Here is a 22,051-nt window from a genome sequence, read left to right on the forward strand (position 1 = left end):
TGGAGCTGAGAGAAAACTGGGTGAGAGGGAAAAGCCGATTCCACACCGCTCGCTTTTGAACTTTCCAAGTACAAAAGTTAAAGAAAAACGGAGAAAGAAAAGAGCAATGCTGTAAAGGAAGCAGAACGAAAGAGAAAGTTGGAAGCGCTTGTACTTATTGCGTGTTGCTGTTGTTTTTCATGGGGCTTTCCTTCACTGCTGGGAATGATTGATTCAGTTTGTTTAGTTAATTAGTCTTTAATGAGCTATGAAAGCCAGATTCATAAACATCTTGTCTATGGATTAAGCCAAGGGGAAATCTAATTAAGACAGCTTGAAATTCAGAGACATGATATGTTTACATTTTCCTGAAGCTGATGTTCACTCAGAGTCACTCAGAGTCAAGCCCCCCCCATCAGAGGACTTTTGTTCCTTTTGTTTTTCTTCCCCTGTGCTGTAAAATAAGCCCATGTACTGAAAATCTAACTATTCTATACAGTTTCATTATTTGCTGTGAATGCAAATAGTAGCAGTGGACTGTGTAAAGGAATTAAAAGCTGCCAGTTAAGTTGGAAAAAGTTTATTTCAAACTTGCTTTAACTTCACCTGCTTGTTCTTGGACAGCTATGTTAATCATTACCACCTTCCTACAGACTCAGGAAACACAGGAAACTTAAGAGTGTCACGCAAGCATCCTGTAGAAAAGCTAATCTAGGGTAAAGTCACAAAAATGATATTAAATAATGGATTATTTTGAATTTAAAAGCCTTTTTACTTTTCTTCACTCCTCATTTTTACACAGGACCTTTAGTGGCCTGTTTTTACAATTCTCTGCCATCCTATAGACTCACTCATGACAAGTAATTGATAAATTAGTCAGCAATTATTGTCAGTTGAAGCCTTTGTGACATGATGTGCCATATAGCTACCAATTAGACAAATAAAACTTGAATAGCGCGCCGAGGGCTTTACAAGCCTTTGATTTGAGGAGCGCTGAGGGCCTTTTTGAGACCCACGGTGGTCTTTCTACTGAACTACATGGCTGCCCTTTTGACAAATGATGTTGAAAGTTGCTCAACATCCCATTGTTGAATGTTGTTACCTCAGAAATCAACATGATATGTTAGGAAAAGAGCAATTGTGCCTCCCCCGCACATACCACCGCTCCCTGTCCCCACTCCGTGTCCGTCCTCCGTGCCTGCAGAGTGGAGCGGTGACACTCTGCAGCCAGTCGGCAGCGGAGTCACAGCACTGTACATTGTCACTTTGATCTTCACCCCCCGTCCCTGTTCCCTCCAGTTATGAAGAACGCTGGCAAGAGCCCAAGGGCACTTGATAATACCAGGATATGATCCAGCCGCGCTCTTTTAGATCATGTAGTGTAGACATCAAAACGCTGTCTAAATAGGGCACCGTGAATCAGGCGGGGTGAGAACGGGTTGTAGGGGAAGGCAGGAGTTAAGATAAAGGAACTATTTTTTTTTTTCCCTGACGAGGGGAAGCCAATTTGGATTCTGCAAGGAGATACTCAGGGTTCTGCAGATCCAAGCATTTCCTTTATCTTTTGCCTTTAGCAGAACTCTTCAAAAGGCCTCTGTGTTATGACTTTCCCCCCTCTCAGATGAAAGGAGCTCACAGTTTTAACAGCAGGAAATCCATGATAACTTTATTTAACTTTTCTAAACCTGCACAGCAGAGTTGCATCACATGGAGCTGTGCATGCGTTAGTTCCTTATGGAAGTGTTTAAGTCTCTGTCGTATTATTAACTTAATATGGCGCAGATATACGTGGAATGACATCATGGTGGAGAAAGCCACATGTGCATCCAAGCAAATGTTGTCCCCGGCTTGTTTACGTCTCATCTGTTCGATTTAATTTTTCCTTCTCATTTTCTCACTTCAGATAATGTGTGTGAAGGTTACACTCGGGCAGAGAACTCCCTCTAGTGGCCTTGAGTAAAATGTGAAATCCAACTTTGGGAGTTGAGTGTCTTTATCGGTATGATTATGCATTCCCCGGCTATTTTTCCTCAATATATCTAATGATTACTTTGTTCTGTGTTGGCAGGCAAAGAGAGCGGTGCAGCGGGGAGCCACAGCCGTCATCTTTGATGTATCTGAGAATCCGGATGCCATCGACCAGGTTTGTACACACAGAGAATTACTCCGGCATTCACGCTCTCAACAGCACTGAAACAGTCTAATCTGTCTCGGTCTCTCCGTGAAAGACTCTCCGCTTTTCATTTCTGAATGAAGCTTAGCAGCTTGCCCTGCCCTTCTGGCTGGCAGTGTATGAGTGTGTGTGTGTGTGTGTGTGTGTACAAACAATGATCTTTCTATCTTTAGTTCTGTTCAAAAGCACGCGGATCAGCCTCGCGCATTCAGCCATTCCGGGCCTTTCATCTCTCCCAACTTGTGTTTGGAGGAGTGCACTACACTCTGTGAGGACTGAAAATTGATATCCAGGTTCAGCTTTCACTAGACCATGACCAAACTCTGTTGAGCTCACAATTGCACAGGTAGCATACTTTACCTCACCTCCTGAGAGCGTTCTTTGAGTGCAAGTTTAGGGGAGCACAGGCTAAAGTAAGAAAGCATATCTCTTGTCACACAAATCGAGACAGTATTCCTGACTCCCGTGTCTCTGCCGTTAAGAGGTATAATACTCGAGTTGCTCCTCTTGAACGCCTTTGTCGCAAGAATTCTCCTGTGGTATTCATCCCTGCCACACCAGGCCTGGACTTGCAGGGGTTTTTTTTCCCTCTCTCCTCGCCTCTTCTTCTCTGCTGCTGGATCATAAAGCGCGTAGCTGAGAGATAAAAGGGATTGCGCGCAGACCACATGAAAGGCAGCGCTAGGCGGCTGTGTTAAATTCCCCCGAGAGGCTTTTCCAGTCAGAGCAGCCCGATCAGCAGAGACAGGAGTCACAAGGCCAAGGGGCAGGGAGGAGGAGCTTAAAGAGAATTAAGGTCCTGGGGCCAAAATTAGGAGAAGCTTTATAAACTTAATGTACTTGACCTCCTTTTTCCTCTGTTTATACTGTAATGTGGGGCCAAGTGCCACTTGGAGTTTTGTTTTGGGAAAAGTTAAGTTTATGGTTAACTTTGTGCTTGTGTACTGTATTTTTATTTTTAGCTAGTTTTTATTGGGGCATTACTTGTTAAAGGGGAAACTCGAGTTGCAGTGGAATCGTTTCTCAGAGTAAGAGCAGCTCACCAGAATCAAGCGGGAGATCAAAAGTTTCAGCATCTATACTTTTAAACCAGAACATACAGTAATTCACTGGGGAACATGACGACAGCAGAAGAAATAGCAATGTGAATATATCTTCGGTATTTCCCTTGGGCTTTTCAAATTACAGATTCCAACCAGCAGACGAGCGGGAAGAACAGAGAGGGCGAGGAGGAGTAAAGGAGTATGCCAACTGACTCAAAAGCCAGAACATACTATTCACTGACTATTTCCTCCTACTCCCTCTGGCAAACGTGGCCGCAGTTTCCATGTCTCGGGCCTATAGGTCATTTTTCCCAGCTGGGAAAAGTTTAAAACTTTTTACATTCACAAAGGTCACCGGTTTCTCTTTGCCTCATATCCTCTTTGTCTCACACTACATATGTTAATTGGTCTAGAACAATCCACCAGAGAGTGGTTTAAAATTGTTGGAGTTGAATAAAAAAGAACAATCAGTCCTGGGCATAATTAAAAAGGCCTCATTTTGCATATTTGACACAAATGCATTTGAGCTCAAGGTTTAATATCCACAGACCAAACTTCAGCTCAAGCAACCCTCAAGCAACCCTTTCCATGAACTGTTTCTACATATATAAAAACAGCTTGAAATTAAAACTATAATGGAGCTAAAAAAAAACAAAGGTTCAACCTGTCCATACCTCCATATTGCAGTGGTCTGCTTTGATTCCAGACAGACACACACATCTCCCCTGGGGTTTGCGACAGGAAGGGGATCTGGCTTAAGACTTTGCCTGAATCAAAACATGCGGAGCGACCCACTGTGGCGTCCCCTGGAGACGAGGGATCCGCTATTTCCACTAATTAAGGAGGAAGGGTAGTTCTGACTGTGAAAGCACAAACTTATCGGTTAACTTGCGATTGACTAATACCACAGATAATCCTCCATTATGAAACAGAATAACCGAGATTTACAAAATAGACTGAAAACTAGTGACCAAGTGCATAAGCTCAACAGTAAAGTGTTTACAGGGTCAGTACAGAAAGAGGTTCACCCACACTTCTTTAGGACCAGAGCTCTGATTGGAACCATAGCTGTCGCCACGAACAACACTGGAAAGCTACGTCCATGTTTTATGGGGGAAAAAAAAAAGAAAGATGATTTTTTTTTTTTTTTTGATCATCTAAAAATAACCTACATATAAGAAAGCCTTAAACAGTAACGTTCAGCTAATGTGAGTTTCTCTCATTGTCTTCACACGAGGTCGGACATTGAAGTTATCATTGTGTGTGACATAGTGCTTTGGTGCCACCCTCTCAGTAGATATGTTATTGGAAACAAACTATATTAGTTACTTTATCCCTTCCTTTAACCAGCTTTGTTCTGATTGGCTGCACGTTGCAAGAAGAAGGTGGCTGGGGCATCTGTGCTCATACAGGGCCACAAAAAAACCTGTAAATGTGGAGTTCTACATAGACAGACCGCATTATTTAAAACCTTGGCCGTGCATAACAGGTCCCTTTTGAACACGACAGCTTTCATGTCAAAATTACAAAACCGGTCTAATTTAGTTAGAAAACAAGAGGCCTGTGTCTCACGTGTCTTCTTTCTCCGTCTCCTCTTCAGCTCAACCAGGTTGCTGAGGATCCCTTGAAGCGGCCGGTGGTTTACGTGAAGGGCAACGACGCCGTCAAACTGATGAACATCGTCAACAAGCAGAAAGTGGCCCGTGCTCGGATACAACACAGACCACCGAGGGTAAGTGCTTACTCACAAAAAACCCTCAAAATCGCTCAGTGTAGATGGAGTGCATGTGTGTGGGACAAATCTCAGGCGCATGTGAGGAACTTGGGGATGAGGTGAACATGTTTGTGAGGCCCACGCGGCAAAACAGCGCAGAGAAGCTTTGGATGTGAAGACAAACGAAAATTCCAGCTGTGAAATCTGACCCCTTTTCCTTTCTTCTCTGCTCTTTGCTGCCCCGAGGCCAAAGACTTTTTCGCAGCACTTTGAGAGATTAATATCAGCCGTTCAAAGAGCTGTTTGTTTGCTTGGAATATTTGATAAGAGACCTGCACACTTTGAGGTCAAATAACTTGACATAATGAAACCTCAAGAGAAAGGATTGGTGATGAGAGAGACTTTTCAGGGAGCAGTAGTGTAGCAGTGTAGTAAAAAAAACAAACCGTATTATTATTGCTACTGACTCGTTTAAGCTCTAGTCTGCAGAATGGTCTCAACTGTGTAGTTGTAGCTCGAACCTGTGCAAATTACTGACAGAGTGAGAAGACAGTGATGCACATGGCAAAGTGAACTGGCCAGCATGTATAATCATCCACGTATCTGTTCTTTAACACGCCACTGAATTATGCATGAAGGTCGCATTTTATATTATTTGCATTGAGCGGCGAATGAGTCACAGCTTTGCGTGTTCTGGTCTGCTGAGCAAGTAACAAAAACTATAATCAAATATGTCGAAATGCCAGTAAATGGAATTTTCTTTCTTTTAAATGCAAGTCTTTATACGATGAAATAACCCTTTTAACGAGACGCATGTGTTTCTGTTGCTTTCCTTTTTCCACAGCAGCCCACAGAGTATTTTGACATGGGCATCTTTCTGGCCTTCTTCGTGGTGGTGTCGTTGGTTTGCCTCATTTTGCTCATCAAGATCAAACTGAAGCAGAGAAGAAGCCAGGTTAGTGAGGAGCTCAAATAACTTGAGAAACTGTTTCATAATATGCCAGTCTGTGTGTGTCACAACCAAACGTATGCCAGCGTCGTGCTGAAAACACACCCAGATATACAACGCCGTGCCTTGTTTTTCCAGTCAGCACGACTTTAGTGGGAGTTGGAGGCGTTGCGTCAGGCGACAGTAGCTCTGCCGCTGATTGATTCCCCTTCTGTGCCGACAAAAAGCTCTCGGTGGAGGCTTACGTCGGGTGCATGAATCAGGATTAGCATTCAGTTAATGCTGATGCGAGGCTGGCTGGAGGAGCCAAGCGTACAGAGATGTCATGACGGCGCGTAAAACCTGTCGACGTGGTCGTGACTTCGTTTGGTGGTTAATTAAGTGAACTCGCCTCACACCGAGGGCGGATTTATCACACGTAACAACCATTTCCTTCTCAAAATGTGAAGAATTAATGAACTGCTTGTGGTGTAAATATTGCTTAAACAGTAACTGTAAATCCATTACGTTACTTTTTTGGTTTTAATGAAGGATTCCTCAAGGGATCGTCCTCGCGCGACTCGAGTTAATTAACAGACGGAAAATCCTGAACTTTTAAAGTCCTCGTGTTTTCTGTTTGTTAACCCTGTGATGGGAATTCCTTTCATCCCAAATTCATTGCTCTCTTGCTAATCAGGGTGTGGGTTGTGACCTGGGATAATACCCTGTGGAGACGTGATTTAGTTAAGCCAGAGCATAAATAACCGTGTCTTGTAAACAAGTGATGCCCCATCAGTTTAGGCACTCAGTACTATAAATCACAATGTCTGCTCCACACGAGTCATTTAGTTTAATCCTAGTAGGCAGTTCTGTACATGCCGACTTATCAGTCAACATTTCCTAATAAGTAACAATTTTAAGGCGACGCAAAGCAAATTAAAAGATGAAACGAGGACAGGGAATTAAAACCAGAAAGATGCTCATGCATCAGTGAAATATTGCAAAATGATGCACTGTGTCAGAGGGAGAAGTGTTAAATCATGATGTCAGCCCCCCAAAACGCACACTTGCCAACAGTAATGTGTAGACACTTTAATGGAATTTCTTTTGAAATCGCTCATCTCAGCTTTTATGTCAACTTTGCTTCGAAAGGTCGTGCAAAAGTCAGATGTTGGTCTCAAATGTGCTGCTACCCCCTCTGACACTGTGCCACACCCTCCTCTCCACAGAGCTCGATGAACAGAATGGCCATCCAGGCTCTGGAAAAGATGGAGACAAGAAAGTTCAAGGCCAAAGGCAAGGGACAGCGCGAGAGCAGCTGCGGAGCCTCTGATTCGCTGAGCAGCAGCTCCACCTCTGACTGTGCCATTTGTCTGGAGAAGTACATCGATGGTGAGGTAAGAAGAGTTTTTTACCTGGGGTACCCTGAAATCTGGAAGGGATGAAGGAGTTATTTCACTTCTCTGAAGCTTCACATAGGTTGTTTTTTTTTTTTTTAGGCCGCCTTCGTGACAGACCATATTATCAATCAATCAAACTTTCTTTGCGTGTAGCACTGTTTAATAATAATAATGGATTGGATTTATATAGCACTTTTCAAGGCACCCAAAGCGCTTTACAATACCACTATTCATTCACTCTCACATTCACACACTGGTGGAGGCAAGTTACGGTTGTAGCCACAGCTGCCCTGGGGCAGACTGACAGAAGCGAGGCTGCCATATTGCGCCATCGGCCCCTCTGGCCCCTCTCAACACCAGTAGGCAGTAGGGTAAAGTGTCTTGCCCAAGGACACAACGACCAGGACAGAGAGCCCGGGGATCGAACCTGGCGACCTTCCGGTTACACATGCGCTTCCCAACCCCCAGTGCCACGGTCGCCCCAATGTCTTTTAAAACTGAGAAATTGATAATAAAACTGAGCAAAATGTTATAAATCTGCACAAATAAAAAGATGACCATGGATGAAAGGGAAGAAAATAAAGCAAAGCTGGATTAGGAAAGACTGTGCTGAATGTTGTCTGCTTGTAACAAAGCAAAGCACTTTTATTTGATAACTGCCGACACGTTTTGTTTCTTTAAATCAGATTTTTTTTTAAATGAGAATATTTCAAACTGTTAAAGCAAAATGCATAATAATGCAGTCCAGACTAACAGTTTGAGTGACACTTTGCAAAACACCGAAAAGTTCAACACAAACGCAGGACTAATGTAAAACATCTGCATTGAGATGGATGCTTTTAAACGCTTCAAGGTTCACGCAGGCATAAGTGAACCATATGGGAGTCAGAATGCTTAACTCTGGTCGTGCTAAAGCGGTCATCCACCCGCCTCGTTTGTTTTATTTTCATTGCATATTCTGTTGACATGAAACATAATGCAGTTTTTATGGACAATGGAATGGAAGTCCCCCTGATGTGCTTGGGGACCGCAGTCCTGCGATCTTTAGTGACACGCTTTCCGCTACCTTTTTAGATGTTTAGCTCAGTCTTTCAGAGCACCTGGAGAGATAAGGGTACCCAGAGTGCACTGGATTGTGATTAGGCTTCCTGTTTTCGCATTGTGGCCTTCTTTAATCCTTCAAGGAGTCATTGTCAAATTATGTATCCTAATCTTTGTAGATTTACAGTAAGAGCATTGCTCATCCTCATTCAACGATGATGGGGGGACAAACCCCAGTGCCCAGAAGGGACGTAGTGGTGTGTGTGTGTGTGCGCGAGAGTTTGTGGTTATGTGTGTCTTCGGTAAGGAGGAGAAGAAAACAGAACAAAGCATGGCGCCAGGATTGCACAGAGGAAGTGGCGATATAAAAGACTGAATGGCATCAAAGCTGTTTTTGAGCAGTGAACCAAGCAACAAAAGAGCCTAAAGATGAGTCATATTAAGCCACACAGTAAAGTATTTGTGGCAGTGAAAGAGTTGTCGCTGGAAAACCAGTGCTCCTAGTTTAATACTTTGGAATTCTTCAAATGGAAAATTATCATATTTAATGGTGTATGAGTAAAAGCCTGCTTTGTTTGAAAACGTGGCTTCATTGAGCATTAAAGTTGCATTTTACTGTGGTGTGAGTATTGTGTTTGTCCCATGATGTCAAGTTAGTTTTAAAAAGTCAATTAGACTCACGATCAACCGATAACAGTTCAGTGTAGCTTTGCTGCCACCTTCTGGACACCAGGCTTCTCTTAAGTTCACATTAATTCACACTTTCTTAAACTTTTCTGCATATATAATACAACTGCAACTATGAAATAATACATATAAAATGTGTTTTTAAAGGAGACCTGTTGGATACATGGGAAGTTTCAAATAATGTTATCAGAGTATGTGCAAGTTGTCTCTAGGCTTTGTATGATGTCAGAGAGGATGGGTTTATCGCTAATATGGTCATCTTAGGGACAGAGCTATAAATACAACGCCCCCACCCACCTGCCGTTCAAATCTTTTGTTTGCAAGCAGCAGCCAATTAGATGATAGCTGTATTAAAGGAATCAGGGGAACGCTGGCTTAAAGGGTGGGTAAATGGAAATAAATGGCTTGTTTCCTGCATCACAGCCGAGTATAAGATAAAATGAGGAAATCTTTTTATACTGCAGTCACTCTTTTAGTAACCAAGGATGGACATATGGAGCTTGAAACCCCTGAAAGCTGATTCTGCTCATCAGGATGTTTTCTGTCGGAGAAACGTTTCGTCACTGTTCCATGTGACTTTCTTTCTTTGTGGAGACCAAAAACATTTCTCCGTTGGAAAGTACGAACATGAGCATGCATCAAGATATTAGGACTCCTTTAATGCAATATACATATGAATGACTTATTGGTAAGAAATTAATTGGCTTGAAAATGTTGAAAATGTCTTAACTGGGTTTAAGAAAACCCCCCAAAAACTAAATGACTTGTTTGGGTGTTTGATTTTTTTTAATTTTATTTATTTATTTTTTACATTAATCATTTGATTTTTTTTTAACCACTGACATAAACCAGATATATTGAATGTTTTTTAAAATATTTCTAGAATGAATTATTTATCGGACAGTATTATGAGATTTAAAAAGATTATATCAGCGTAATTAAAAATAAGAGCATGCGTTTGATATATTTCATTGCTGTATTTGCTGCTGTTGGTGCTTTGACAGTGCATGAAGATTAACTGCTGAATTTTTTATTTTCTCCTGCAGGAGCTGCGGGTTATCCCTTGTGCCCACAGATTTCATAAGAAATGTGTCGACCCCTGGCTGCTCCAACATCACACCTGTCCCCACTGCAGACACAACATCATTGGTGAGTTGATGTTCAACCTCTGGTTATGCTGAGGGTCCCTTTTAGAAATGTTTCTTAATGTTGTTTTATTTGTCATCACAGAGCAAAAGAAGGGAAATCCAGGACCAGCATGCATGGACCCCGGCAATCCAGTCCATGGCAGGCAACGAGTGGTCCTGCCAGTTCATTACCCGGGAAGGGTGCACCGTGCTGGTCAGGTGACAGCTTACCCAACTAGAACCAGCATGGACCCGCATGGCAACCCAATCACGGTGCTCACTGTGGACCAGCACCCAGATCCCCAAGGTCTGTACCCACCCCAATCGACGTCGGCCTTTCTCCGGAGCTACCACCCCACTCTCCTGGAGCATTCAATCAACCCTCACCACTGTGGATTAGAGCACCGTGGACCCCCTGCTTACCCTTCACAGCCTCATCATGTTACGTTTAAAAGACCCAAAATCCATAATCGCAACTTCTCCCGGGCAGCCTGTTTTTCGCAGTATGAAACCATGTACCAGCACTACTACTTTCAGGGGCTGACTTTCCCTCAACCTCCTGATGGTGGCCAAGGATCTGCTGTGCCAGGGCAGCTTGGTGGAGGAGGGGTCCACAAGAGCCACCACAGCAGGGCTTTTCAGCAAGGGCTGTTGTACCCCACGGTGGTACACATGGCACCTGCGTCTTCTTCAAGGATAGCTGATAATGGCAGCACTTCTGGCCTTAGCTGCTATCACGGGCACCGCTCAGTGTGCAGCGGCTACCTCGCTGACTGTCCTGGCAGTGATAGCAGCAGCAGCAGCTCTGGCCAGTGCCATTGTTCCTCCAGTGACTCCATGTTGGACTGTACTGAAGTCAGCAACCAGGGGGTCTACGGTAGCTGCTCTACTTTCCGCAGCTCACTGAGCAGCGACTACGATCCTTACGTTTACCGGAGCAAGAGTCCGTGTCGGGGCTCCGGGGGGGAAGCGGGAGCTACGGCTTGCAACACAGTTTCAGCTGAGGACTCATCTTCCCCTGCACCCTTGGGACATGACTGCCTCCAGCTCCCAGCTGGAGCTTCAGGATATAACACGGGGGACCATCTCTCCAACTGCAGTTTGGAGCCCAACTATAGCAGTCGCTCATCACTGGAACCCAGGGAGAACAGCAAAAATAGTACTACCTCAGCCGGGGCTTCAGAGGCTGCCGGAGGTGACAGGGGACAGGGGGCACAAGAGGAGTCGGGGGAGCTCGGGGCCGCAGCCTGTAGCTGCTGTTTTGAGGTGCTTCCGCCCAATGTTGAGTGCAAAGGGCAGGACTTGGACCAAGCAGGGCGTCTTGCCTCCGAACGCTGTCACAGGGAAATGGACTTCCAGGGGTCAACCTCCAAGAACTACTTTGCCTCTGAGCAATTGTGCCCTTCCTCTGAGCAGGTGAGCTATGAAGGGCTGCCTTGCTGCTTCTACAAAGAGATGAAGGTCCACAGGGCCACAGCAGGGCGTTATACTGAGGACTACGCTGTTAATGTGCAGTATGCACACGCAGACTCAGAGGCCTGCTCAGGACAGGGCTGCTGCGAACTCAACCAGAGAATACCCATTATTCCTGAGGACACAGATTGTGAATCGGGTACAGGGGCAGAGACCCAGAGCAGTTTATTACCAGTCAGTGTCACAGTGGAGACGGAGTTGCGGACAGGGGAGCAGCGTGAGCCCACGGACAGGTACTTCACCTCAGGACAGTTTAGAGGTCACCCATACCTTCAAGAGGAGGAGACCAGGGCTTTGTTTCACCCTCAGCTCTCTGCAAGCCCCACTGTACTGGGAAGCAGTACTTCAACATATGAGGGAGGTTTGGGCATATGAACCTGAGTCCTGAAAGAATGGGACAATGTATGTGGTACCGTGTCAGTCAATCATTGAAACCCTCAGTTGCCTTGTTCTAGCCTTGCTCTCTGAGCACTGAATGTTATCATCTTAGATTGTGTGGATTTCTACTGAAATGGCCTGTCATTCATATATATATATATATATATATATATATATATATATATATATATGTATATGTGTATATATGTATGTATATATATGTATGTATATATATGTATGTATATATATATATATATATATATATACATACATATATATATATTAGTATTAAGTTCATTCCTGTGGCCACAAATGATACTACACACATGGATGGAGGTTGTTAACTGAAAATTCAATTGGGTTGGTATTGGCATCTATTTGAAGACTTCCTGCTGCCATGAAGGGTTTGCAATCTGGGCCCAGTTTTTAATAAAATCTCAACTCAGTTTTGTTTTTATGTGCCAGCTCTAGAAATCTGATTTTTTTTTTTTTTACACATAAGTACACTATCCGCATCTACATATACATTTTGCATATTTGTGCACATGACCACTGCCTTTAAAGCTTCATCCACCAAGTCAAGTAGATTTTATGGACTTAGCTACCAATACCAAAACAGAAAGACATGATTGTTTTATTTTAAACTGTTTTCAAGCAGGGAAATGGGTCTTTCTAGGTATTTGTGACCCACTCATTTCTCCATGGAGAAAAAAAAAAAGCTATGTATAACTACAGAAAATTGCATAGAAATGTGAATGCAAGGCTGACACTGGTCAATACACAGAATTTGTTTTATGCATTGCATTTCTGTCCAGTTGTGGCCTACCTGTATGAGAGATGCCAGAGCAACGTGGCAAGCCTTATGCTGGGCTGGGAAGCTATTTGTAGCAATATCTAGACACTGCACAGGTTTTCGTTAAACTTCAGACCAGAGCGAGTGTCTCGGGGTCAATAGATTCAAACATAGAGTGTAGCACTCTACTTAATGTTTGGAAGCCCTTAAAAGTGTATTTTTTTTGTCACTTACCCGATTTCCACAATGAAACATGCTCTATTAAATATCTTTAAAGGTTCTAGCATGTATCAAAAGGCCAAAGGAAAGTAGCTGGAAAAGACTCATCTTTTAAAAGGGTTCCTTATTTGTACTGTGACTTTTCTTTTTGAATGATGCAGTTATAAGTACCGCAGTGTATCCGTTTGAATCGTGCTGTGCATAATACATACTTGCGATATCATTGCTTGTCATTCATGCCTTTCTGTTTGTCCTGCAGACTGTTTTTAATACTGTTTCTATGAAATATACACATTCTCTACACAGAGGAAAACCTGAAATAACCCTATTTATAAGTTAACCCAGTGCTGTAATCAAGTGAGAATCTAATCTTGCCTTTTGCATAGAGATATGTACCTACTGCAAATATAACATTTTGGGGTACTTGAGTCACTATTTAAGTTTTTTTGTTTTTGTTATTGTTTCTAGCACTTAAGATTAAAAAATGTGTACAAAAATTAATATTTTTTAAGAATATAATTATTTTCTGTCATTACTATTACAAATGTTTAAAAAAAAAAAAAAGGCTAGAAATCAATCTGTATATTTCTGTACCTGTATAGCAAACACATTTCATAAATGGAAATATGTTCTCTGAATATTTATTTACTAATATATTTATCTTTAAGCCATGTCTTATGTTCCGAGTGTATGAACATTTGAGTTGCTTTTTATTTTGAGGAAAATCACTAACATGAGACTTTGTATATACATGGTAATTGCACAAAAGACGATTAAATCTTCTCTGACCAAAAAACTGATTTTAAAACTTTAGTACCATACAGTTTTGTAATTAAAGTGTATAAAGATATGTAAAATATACAGTTTTATTCAAGTAACTAATGTTGTGGTGTCCTGCTTTTCATCATGTGCACTCTATATTAATGTTTTCTTATTTTGTGCAAAAAGTCAGTGGTTTAAATTCTAAGAGCTTCATTATAAGGAGTAATTAATGTGCCTTTTGCAGCTTTGGTAATAATCCATTTGGATATTATGATTAGCTTTTTTAGCTTTTATTCATCACCAAAACACATTACCAAAAAAAAAAATCATCTTGTCATTTGTACAAGTACACATACAGTGAGATCTATTAAGAGCAGTTTTCATAATAATTCCTCTGGATTTCATAAATGTTCTCTGACCTTTGGTCATTCTGCAATGAGCAGATGGAAGCCTCAAGCTAGAAAACTCAAGTCTGAAAAATCTGTACAGTCATACTGCAGAGACGCCTGAAACTGACTTTACTTATTCGATATTTTACAGAAGGCATTCGGAGTGCATCTCACAGCTTGAAACCAGAGTGAAGAGCCACAACTCCACCTGTGAAATTGTAGTATTGCACACAATAGAAACCTGCATCTTCAATCATGGATTTGAACTCCTCCTGCAGAGGAAAAAGAACAAGGGGACCAATGACTAACAGTGAATCCACAAAGTGACAGACATGCACACAGCAGTACAGTGTGAATACATAACAAGCTTCAGCTGTTTCTTTTCCAGAGTGGATGTTTAATACTGTGACTGTGCATATAGATCCAATCAGTTGATGTGCACTAAAGACACTGTAACCTCATTTAAATGCTGTCAATTTTTTCTTAGACTAAAAGAGGGTTTAGAAATGTGACAAACAGTGCCAGTACAATCGAGTACTCAGATAAACAAATTCACGCCATTTATCATGAATCAAATCTCTCTTTCAGAAAAAATTATGTGAATGAAAGATCTAAGAAGGGAACTTGAAATTCAGAACTGTAATCAAAGTAAGCGCAGCAATGACAGAAATAAGATACAGACCATAAATCTGCCTTACCTGGCTGGGGAACTTGCGGATGCTCTCTACTAAATACTGATAAGACTTCCAGTCTCCAGCAATAACCTCTCCCAACACTGGGATTATCTGGAAACTGTACGCATCATAAAGCCTGAAAAAGAAAACGGGAATCTCTCAGAACTAGAACCCAGTGTTAGTCTCAAATAACTCCCATAATTACACATTTCACTGAGCTCCTGGACAGTCTGAGGTGCAGCCTGACAGAATTGGATGCACCAAATCATGTCAGGTAAGCATGGGGCTACTCAATAGTAGAGATGGCACGATACCACTTTTTTATGTCCGATACCGATACCGATATCATAAATTTGGATATCTGCCGATACCGATATGAATCCGATATAGTGTTTTTTTAATCAACAAAACTGTTTTTTAAAATATCTTGCTGCATTTTGCAAGTCTGCAAGTTCATACTCAAGTTTAAAACAACAACTACACTAAAGCTATTCTGTTATACCTGTATACAAAAAAAATATTTCATAGTTCAGCAATACTGATCAATCTAATAAACTTAGACCTACACCATCCTCCCTATTCTGGTATTTTAAAGAGTACTTAGCGTAAATATTAAGCAACCTAACTAATAGGGTTCCAACTCCCAGCAACAACAAAAATAAATAAATAAAAAATAGGGAACCACCCCTCACGCTCCACCTCATGATGCTTAATCAACGTAATCAACCTTAATTTGATGCAGTGTGAAAAAAAATGCACAGAAATCAATTATTTTTCAAGAAATATTAAATAGATTCAACATCTTTCTTCAACAAAATTGCAGACTGCACAGATGGTACCTTCCCAAAGGAAAATGTACTATAGCTTACTAGGGTATATATATTAGACTTAATAGTCACTATATACAGTAATTGACTTCTATTCATTTTACATCAAATTAAAACTTTGGGTGTCAGATAATTATTTATTAAAAGCTAGACATTTTAAATGAGAATAAGAAAGAAAAGTATGTCTTTGTGCCCCCTTTTCCCAGTTAATGCCCTATCGGCCCCCCTGGCTAAACTTTGCTAGATCCGCCCCTGCACAGTTACCAGCCGTCAGCTACGTAGAAAAAGATCCTGGTGTAGAAAGTAATATTAAATAAATTGTAACAACAGCTTATCAAGCTTAAACGTGCTGCTGTTGTTCAGCCGCTGGTTTGCTCTTTCTGGCGCAAAGTGGACCAAAAACAAACAAGAGAGACTCACGACAGAAAAGCCAATCAGCTGATCATTTAAGCAGTTTCACGATTGAAGTAGCAGCCGGAGAGCGAGAGGCAGTCGCTCGTTAAGCTTAACGTGGGAATGCTTTACAAACATTCAGAGATGGACTTACACACTTGCTTTACTTCTCTCGGGGATAACTTTGTCGGAGATGAAATGCCAGGTTGCTAGCGAAGCTCCAAATGCTATCCAGACCACCGACAGGTCCCGCATGCCACAGCTGCTCTATCACGTGATGCATACTGCTCCGACGTGCTAACGTTCTGAGGTGAGTTACGGCGTGTTGCAAGTTTTGTGAGGTGCTTTCGTGATATTTAATGGATCGGATTACATTTTTTATTTTTCTCCGATATCCGATCCAGTAATTTAGGTCAGTATCGGACCGATACCGATACGTAATATCGGATCGGTCCATCTCTACTCAATAGTATCACTTCCTCCAGGAACTGCCTCGATACTCTCGCCATATGAGACTGAGCTTTTTCGTCACCAGGGGGGAGCCAGGACCCACTGCAACAGTGTGAGGTCTGACACTCGTTTAATCCTGATACCTAATGGCAGTCAGGGTATCTATCATTGGAAGTAGTGCAAGGACTTGGTTTGAGTAGAGTCCATGCATGAGTGGCCTGGGAGATGAGGGCTACTCAGGTGGGCAGGGGTGATTGTGTGTGTGTGTGTGTGTGTGTGTGTGTGTGTGTGTGTGTGTGTGTGTGTGTGTGTGTGTGTGTGTGTGTGTGTGTGTGTGTGTGTGTGTGTGTGTGTGATTAACAAACCCCTCTGCTACTTGCTGTTACTTGACCAGATTTATTTCACAGATGTTTAATAAACATTATCCTTTACTCTTGATTTATATGATTTTCCAGAGTTCATTTGTGAATATCATGTATTTATACTTTTCAATAAACTAAAACCTCTAAATCACATGCAATCACAGTTCTAGTGCCTCATTTCACTTTGTGTTGAAATCTGTTGAACTTTAAGTCAACAGTCTGCAAGTCAAACTGATCAATGATCAGCTGATGATTCTCAACTTCTTTTTAAATATCCCAAAACTCCATTTCTACTTAAGTGCATGCATACTATCTTAAAGAGAACCAGAAGAGGGCAGCAAGAGCTCATTTAGTCTGTTACATCTGCAGTTTCAGAAAAAGTCAACTGACTTGTAATTAAGCAATATTCATCACATTATATAAACTTATAAAACCATAAAAGCATCTCTTATAGAGAAAATGAACATTTCAGCAAGACTATTTTTTACAGTATTGATTTATATTACATATGCACTCAAGGCCATCATCTCCTCCTCACCTTGCTAACAGGGGATTTGTCACTTTGCTGAACTCTAAGCACATAAACCTGCCGCCAGGTTTCAGGACCCGCAGAGCCTCCTGCAGTGCCTGAAACAGCCAGTTATTAATTTAATGTCAAAGGACACAAAAAAATGTTACTCTAAAAACACAGCTGCTGGATTCATCTCTTATTTAAACTGAGAATAAATTAGTAAAAAATAAAATTTAACTGGCAACAGAAAATAAAAAGACCGTTAAAAGTAACTTACCTGATCTATATGAGTAACGTTTCGAATGCCGAAGGCGATGGTGTATATATCGAACTGGTCGTCATCAAAGGGCAGTTCCTCTGCGTCGCCAACCACCCATGATAGACCTGATACAAAGGAAAACGCAAACAAGCATGAATTCTGTGGGTTATTGGCAGTTTGCAATTCCTCGTGACAGTTTATGCCAATAGCTCCGCCATAATTACAGTGTATCTGTTCGGGTCATGCATGGCTGAACAGAAATCTCCCACACTTATAATTAAACTGTTTGCATCTCCTGTATCCTGTGTGTCGTTCCCACCACCATGACTTGCAGAATGTTTCAAGCTGAATAGTGGCACAAATTTAATTTACATTTTGTTTTACTTGATCTAAAAGTGTTTACAGTCAAGTTGCAGTGTTTCCACCACTAAAGCTGGATGCTTATATCTGATATCAGTGAACGCAGGTTTTTTTCTTTAAACGCATTTCCGTGCATACGTCTCCTCCGCTCTGGTGTCAGGTTGACATTGTTGTCAAGATTTCGCAATCAAATAACTTTTTTCCACTGACGTAAGCCAGGTATACACTGCAATTGTGGCTGTCCCACAAGAAAGACGACCAACGTGAAGGAAATGCTCCAAAACGCAGTTGTACGTAACAGCGAGTTGCCTTTTGTAACAAACCAACCAGTATGATGCAGAAGTTTGGTCTGTACGATGTGTTCAACTGTTCCGGCTCCAGAGAGGATGCAGGTGGGATAAATATCTCAGGAATCACCACCTTGCATCGGAACATGCAATTAAACACGTATAATGATTGGATAGCGTTCTCGAACAACTCCTTTTTCCCATAATACAGTGTCACTGCTGGTGCTCTACCAGTTCTGCATGGTTTCTTTTGAGAACCAGACGATATTTTGACAGGTTTGAGAACCGATTATTATGTAGAGTTACAAGCAGAAGGTAGGGGAATTTCTGTGGGAAGGAAATGATGAAGAGAATCTCTGAATCATTGATATTTTTTTTGTTTGTTTTTTTAATTGTGACTTAGCTCAAAAGCCACTAACAACTCCAGGTTCAATTTTGGACCACAGCAGTGGTAAACATTTTGGCACTGGCATCAGTCTTTTTTTGGTGGAATTGCATAGAATCTGTCCTATATTGGGCTCCACAGATCCACAAACAAAACTTTTGCTTAACTACCACAACGATCAACTCAATACTGGCATCACTGCGGAGAAGAACAAACCCAAACAGACATTTCTGATTTCAAGAAAGGAGAAAATCTCATTGAGCTGTGGTAGCAAAAACTTCATCTGTATATGTGATCTACTATTTTAGCTATTACCAGGACCACATTTGAATGAATATTTGAGGAACTGCTGCTATGCATCAGACCCAATGAATCAGAAGGTATGACCTTTGGAAACTGTGCACCAAACCTCATTTCTACAAGAGCCATTTCTGAAATCTCACAGACTGTAGGCATTTCAAGTATTATCTCCAGGCTGATGACAATATGTTATAGACATATTAGTGACACTTTTGCACATCTTAAATTAAAAAACAGTATTTTCCACATTAACCTTTTGATTCTGAATGGTTAGTTCTCCTATTACTGATGAGATCTGTACATGCACAGAATCACAGGGACCGAGTATCCAGCTTGAAGACACTTGAAGCAGTTTTGCATTTAGAAGATTACCAGCAGTGATGCCCAAGCTCTCAGCCTTCTCCTTTCCCACTTTGAGCATCTCTTTGTTGATGTCACAGACAACAGCCGTTGACTCCCGGGGCCCGTCCGTCTCTATCGTGGAGTAGCTGTTGGAAATGTCCTGCAATGACAGCGTCTGGCCGAAGCGTACCGCCCGCCTCTGTTGCCGCTCCCGCTGAGAGCGAACGTACTCCAGGAAACGGAAAGAAATGTCACCTGAAGATCATCACAGGGAATACAGATGTGTATTGCCAGTAGATGTTTCAGTTTGATGTTTCGCAGAAGCGCACACAAACGGTTTTACCTGTTCCACCCGCCACGTCCAGGAGCCGAGCACCAGGCTGCGGATGCATCGCATGCAGCAGCATGTCCTTCCACAGTCGATGAATCCCCAAACTCATGGCATCATTCATTATGTCATACTTCTGTGCCACATTCTCAAAAACTTTATATACTGAAAAAGAAAAAAAAACAATAAGAAAGAGGTATAGAATAGGGGTAGGATTTATGATGTAACCTATAATATTATCATAGCTACCCTGGACATCAAATATGACATGATACAGTGGTTTAGTGATACAATGCAAAATAGTCCATATATGAAATATCAGTAATCTGTGCAAATGAAATAAAAGAATATCCCCAAAAAGTTTAGAAAGCAGAGCGTTAGTGCGTATGTGTATCACAGTTATTCGTTTTAATGTAGCAGCTCAATGTGAGTGAGTTCCTCCTTCACTTCAAGGTTTGCTGCAAGAGTCCTGACAGCGACTAGAAAGAGAGAGCAGATTTCTCCTGTTTTGGCTTCCCTTCATTGGCTCCCTGTTAAATCCAGAATTGAATTCAAAATCCACCTCCTCACATACAAGGTCTTAAATAATCAGGTCCCATCTTATCTTAATGACCTTGTAGTACCATATCACCCTATTAGAGCACTTCGCTCTCGCTCTGCAGGCTTACTTGTTGTTCCTAGAGTATTTAAAAGTAGAATGGGAGGCAGAGCCTTCAGTTTTCAGGCCCCTCTTCTGTGGAACCAGCTTCCAGTTTGGATTCGGGAGACAGACACTATCTCTACTTTTAAGATTAGGATTAAAACTTTCCTTTTCTCTGTATCTATTATTGTGCGATCTACTGTACAATATAAAGCGCCTTGAGGCGACTTTTGTTGTGATTTGGTGCTATATAAATAAAATTGAATTGAATTGAAGGTCATTTTGTGTATTTTTTATTTTTACCCTCAATAATATGGCAAGCTAATGCACAAGGAGTCAGGAATTACTGACTGCTACAGAGTTGTTATAGTTAGTTTTGTATTTTCTAATTAGATTTTTTCTTCATTGAACTTTTAGTTTTTAAATTCAGTTTAGTTTAGTTATTTTCCAAAGTGGATTTCCTTGTTTCAGGTCTAGTTTTTATTTATTTATTTATTTTAATAAATGTTTAGTTTTAATTTAGTTGTTAGTGTTAGTTTTAGTCCTTTAATTATTATTGTATTAAAGGCATGTATTAGAGGCAAGATTTAGGAAAATTAGTGCAGATATTACAATAAAAACTTATGACAAACTCATAGTGTGTCATAGTATTGTAGACATCTCAATAAACATGTCTTTCGGTGACTAGCAGGCCAAGTTACCAAACTAACAGACACTAAAACTAAGGCCATTACCTCTACATTTTTTTAAAGTTTAGTTTGTTTTCACATCTAGTTTCAGTTTTTAGGTTAGTTCCAGTTGACTGTGATAAAATTGCTCTGCTAAGTCAGCCCAGGTCAAAAGTTTGGGAGACTTTTTGGAATTTTGGAGAGTTATAGAGGTAGGTAGGGTTGGGATGGTTTCACATGTGCAGACATCCCATGTCTGCACATGTGAAATATGATGAATGTGAATATACTGGGTATAAGATGTTAAATATGGAGCACCCAGGCAGGAGGACAAGAGGAAGACCACAGGGAAGCTTCATGAATGTTATGAAGGAGGAAATGTATATGGGCTGGTATGACAGGATGCTGTGGGATATTAAAGGTGTCACTATGAAAATAATCATAAATAAAGTTGACGGCATCGCACTTTAAACACTTAGAAGTTCACTGAATGTTGCCTCAGACATAAATGGTTAGCCGAATTGTCTAGCAGTTCCTCACGACTCTAAAATGACCTCATATCGCGTGCTTCAAAGTCTGTACATGTCTAGAGAGGCAACGAACTATTAAATGGAGAGATTTTTATATGAAGACTGGCTCCACAGTCGCTCACCTCTTTTCGCCTTCTCTGCTTCCGACACGGTCTCAAAACCAAAATGCGTACTTCTTTCTTCGGCTGATTCGCTAAAACATCGACAGGACGGCCGAGCAGAAACCCCGGCGGCTGTAACGGTGATGTTTCTGTGAGAAAGTCGGATCGCTTGACGGACAAGCAACCTCACGGACGCCGCCATGTTGCCTGACAGTTATGTCACGGGATGTCGTCATTCGTAGGCGACAATGTAGTCTTTTTTTCTAAGTAGCAATATTACAAAAATCTAAATACGTTAGTAATAATAATAATAATAATAATAATAATAATAATAATAATAATAATAATAATAATAATAATAGTTTAATGCAGGTTTTGTGAAATTTTCATGTAACACAGGTGAAGGGAAACTTTTATGGTAGCTGGCCAGGCTACATTTTCTCTTTAGCTGCATTTTAGTGTCCTGTGGGGTTCTCCATGCAAATTGCTTTATTGTATAAATTGTATCAGCTAAACCTTTTTCATGGA

The 22,051-nt window shown here is 41.3% G+C and overlaps 2 protein-coding genes across 3 annotated transcripts in view; one reads left to right on the plus strand and one right to left on the minus strand.

Moving 5' to 3' along the window:
- znrf3 (zinc and ring finger 3) overlaps positions 1–12,119 on the plus strand; it is a 65,067-nt gene extending 52,948 nt beyond the window's left edge. The window contains exons 3-8 of one of the 2 annotated variants that reach the window (XM_004566673.4): positions 2,048–2,122; positions 4,796–4,927; positions 5,754–5,864; positions 7,067–7,234; positions 10,012–10,114; positions 10,196–12,119. In XM_004566673.4, coding sequence (XP_004566730.1) covers positions 2,048–2,122; positions 4,796–4,927; positions 5,754–5,864; positions 7,067–7,234; positions 10,012–10,114; positions 10,196–11,940 — 2,334 coding nt within the window. In that variant the 3' untranslated portion in view covers positions 11,941–12,119. The remainder of the gene's footprint in view (positions 1–2,047; positions 2,123–4,795; positions 4,928–5,753; positions 5,865–7,066; positions 7,235–10,011; positions 10,115–10,195) is intronic. The other variant, XM_004566674.5, reaches the window with a different exon arrangement.
- Positions 12,120–13,991: 1,872 nt separating this feature from the next.
- On the minus strand, positions 13,992–21,742 carry coq5 (coenzyme Q5, methyltransferase). The gene is made up of 7 exons (XM_004566672.2): positions 21,545–21,742; positions 19,600–19,749; positions 19,287–19,511; positions 17,601–17,707; positions 17,351–17,439; positions 14,805–14,916; positions 13,992–14,378 (listed from the first exon to the last, which is right to left on the minus strand). Exons 1-7 carry the CDS (start codon positions 21,723–21,725, stop codon positions 14,277–14,279), a joined length of 966 nt encoding a protein of 321 aa, XP_004566729.1. The 5' UTR covers positions 21,726–21,742; the 3' UTR covers positions 13,992–14,276.
- Between the last annotated feature and the right edge of the window lie 309 nt (positions 21,743–22,051).

Source organism: Maylandia zebra, linkage group LG12, assembly GCF_041146795.1.
Source record: "Maylandia zebra isolate NMK-2024a linkage group LG12, Mzebra_GT3a, whole genome shotgun sequence".
In the NCBI taxonomy this organism is placed as follows: domain Eukaryota; kingdom Metazoa; phylum Chordata; class Actinopteri; order Cichliformes; family Cichlidae; genus Maylandia; species Maylandia zebra.

Coding starts and splice junctions, on each gene's coding strand:
- coq5 (XM_004566672.2), bottom strand. CDS start 21,725: ATGGCGGCGTCCGTGAGGTTGCTTGTCCGTCAAGCGATCCGACTTTCT. Junction 19,750..21,544: donor AGCAGAGAAGGCGAAAAGAG/GTGAGCGACTGT, acceptor TTTCTTTTTCAG/TATATAAAGTTTTTGAGAAT. Junction 17,440..17,600: donor ACGTTACTCATATAGATCAG/GTAAGTTACTTT, acceptor TGGCTGTTTCAG/GCACTGCAGGAGGCTCTGCG.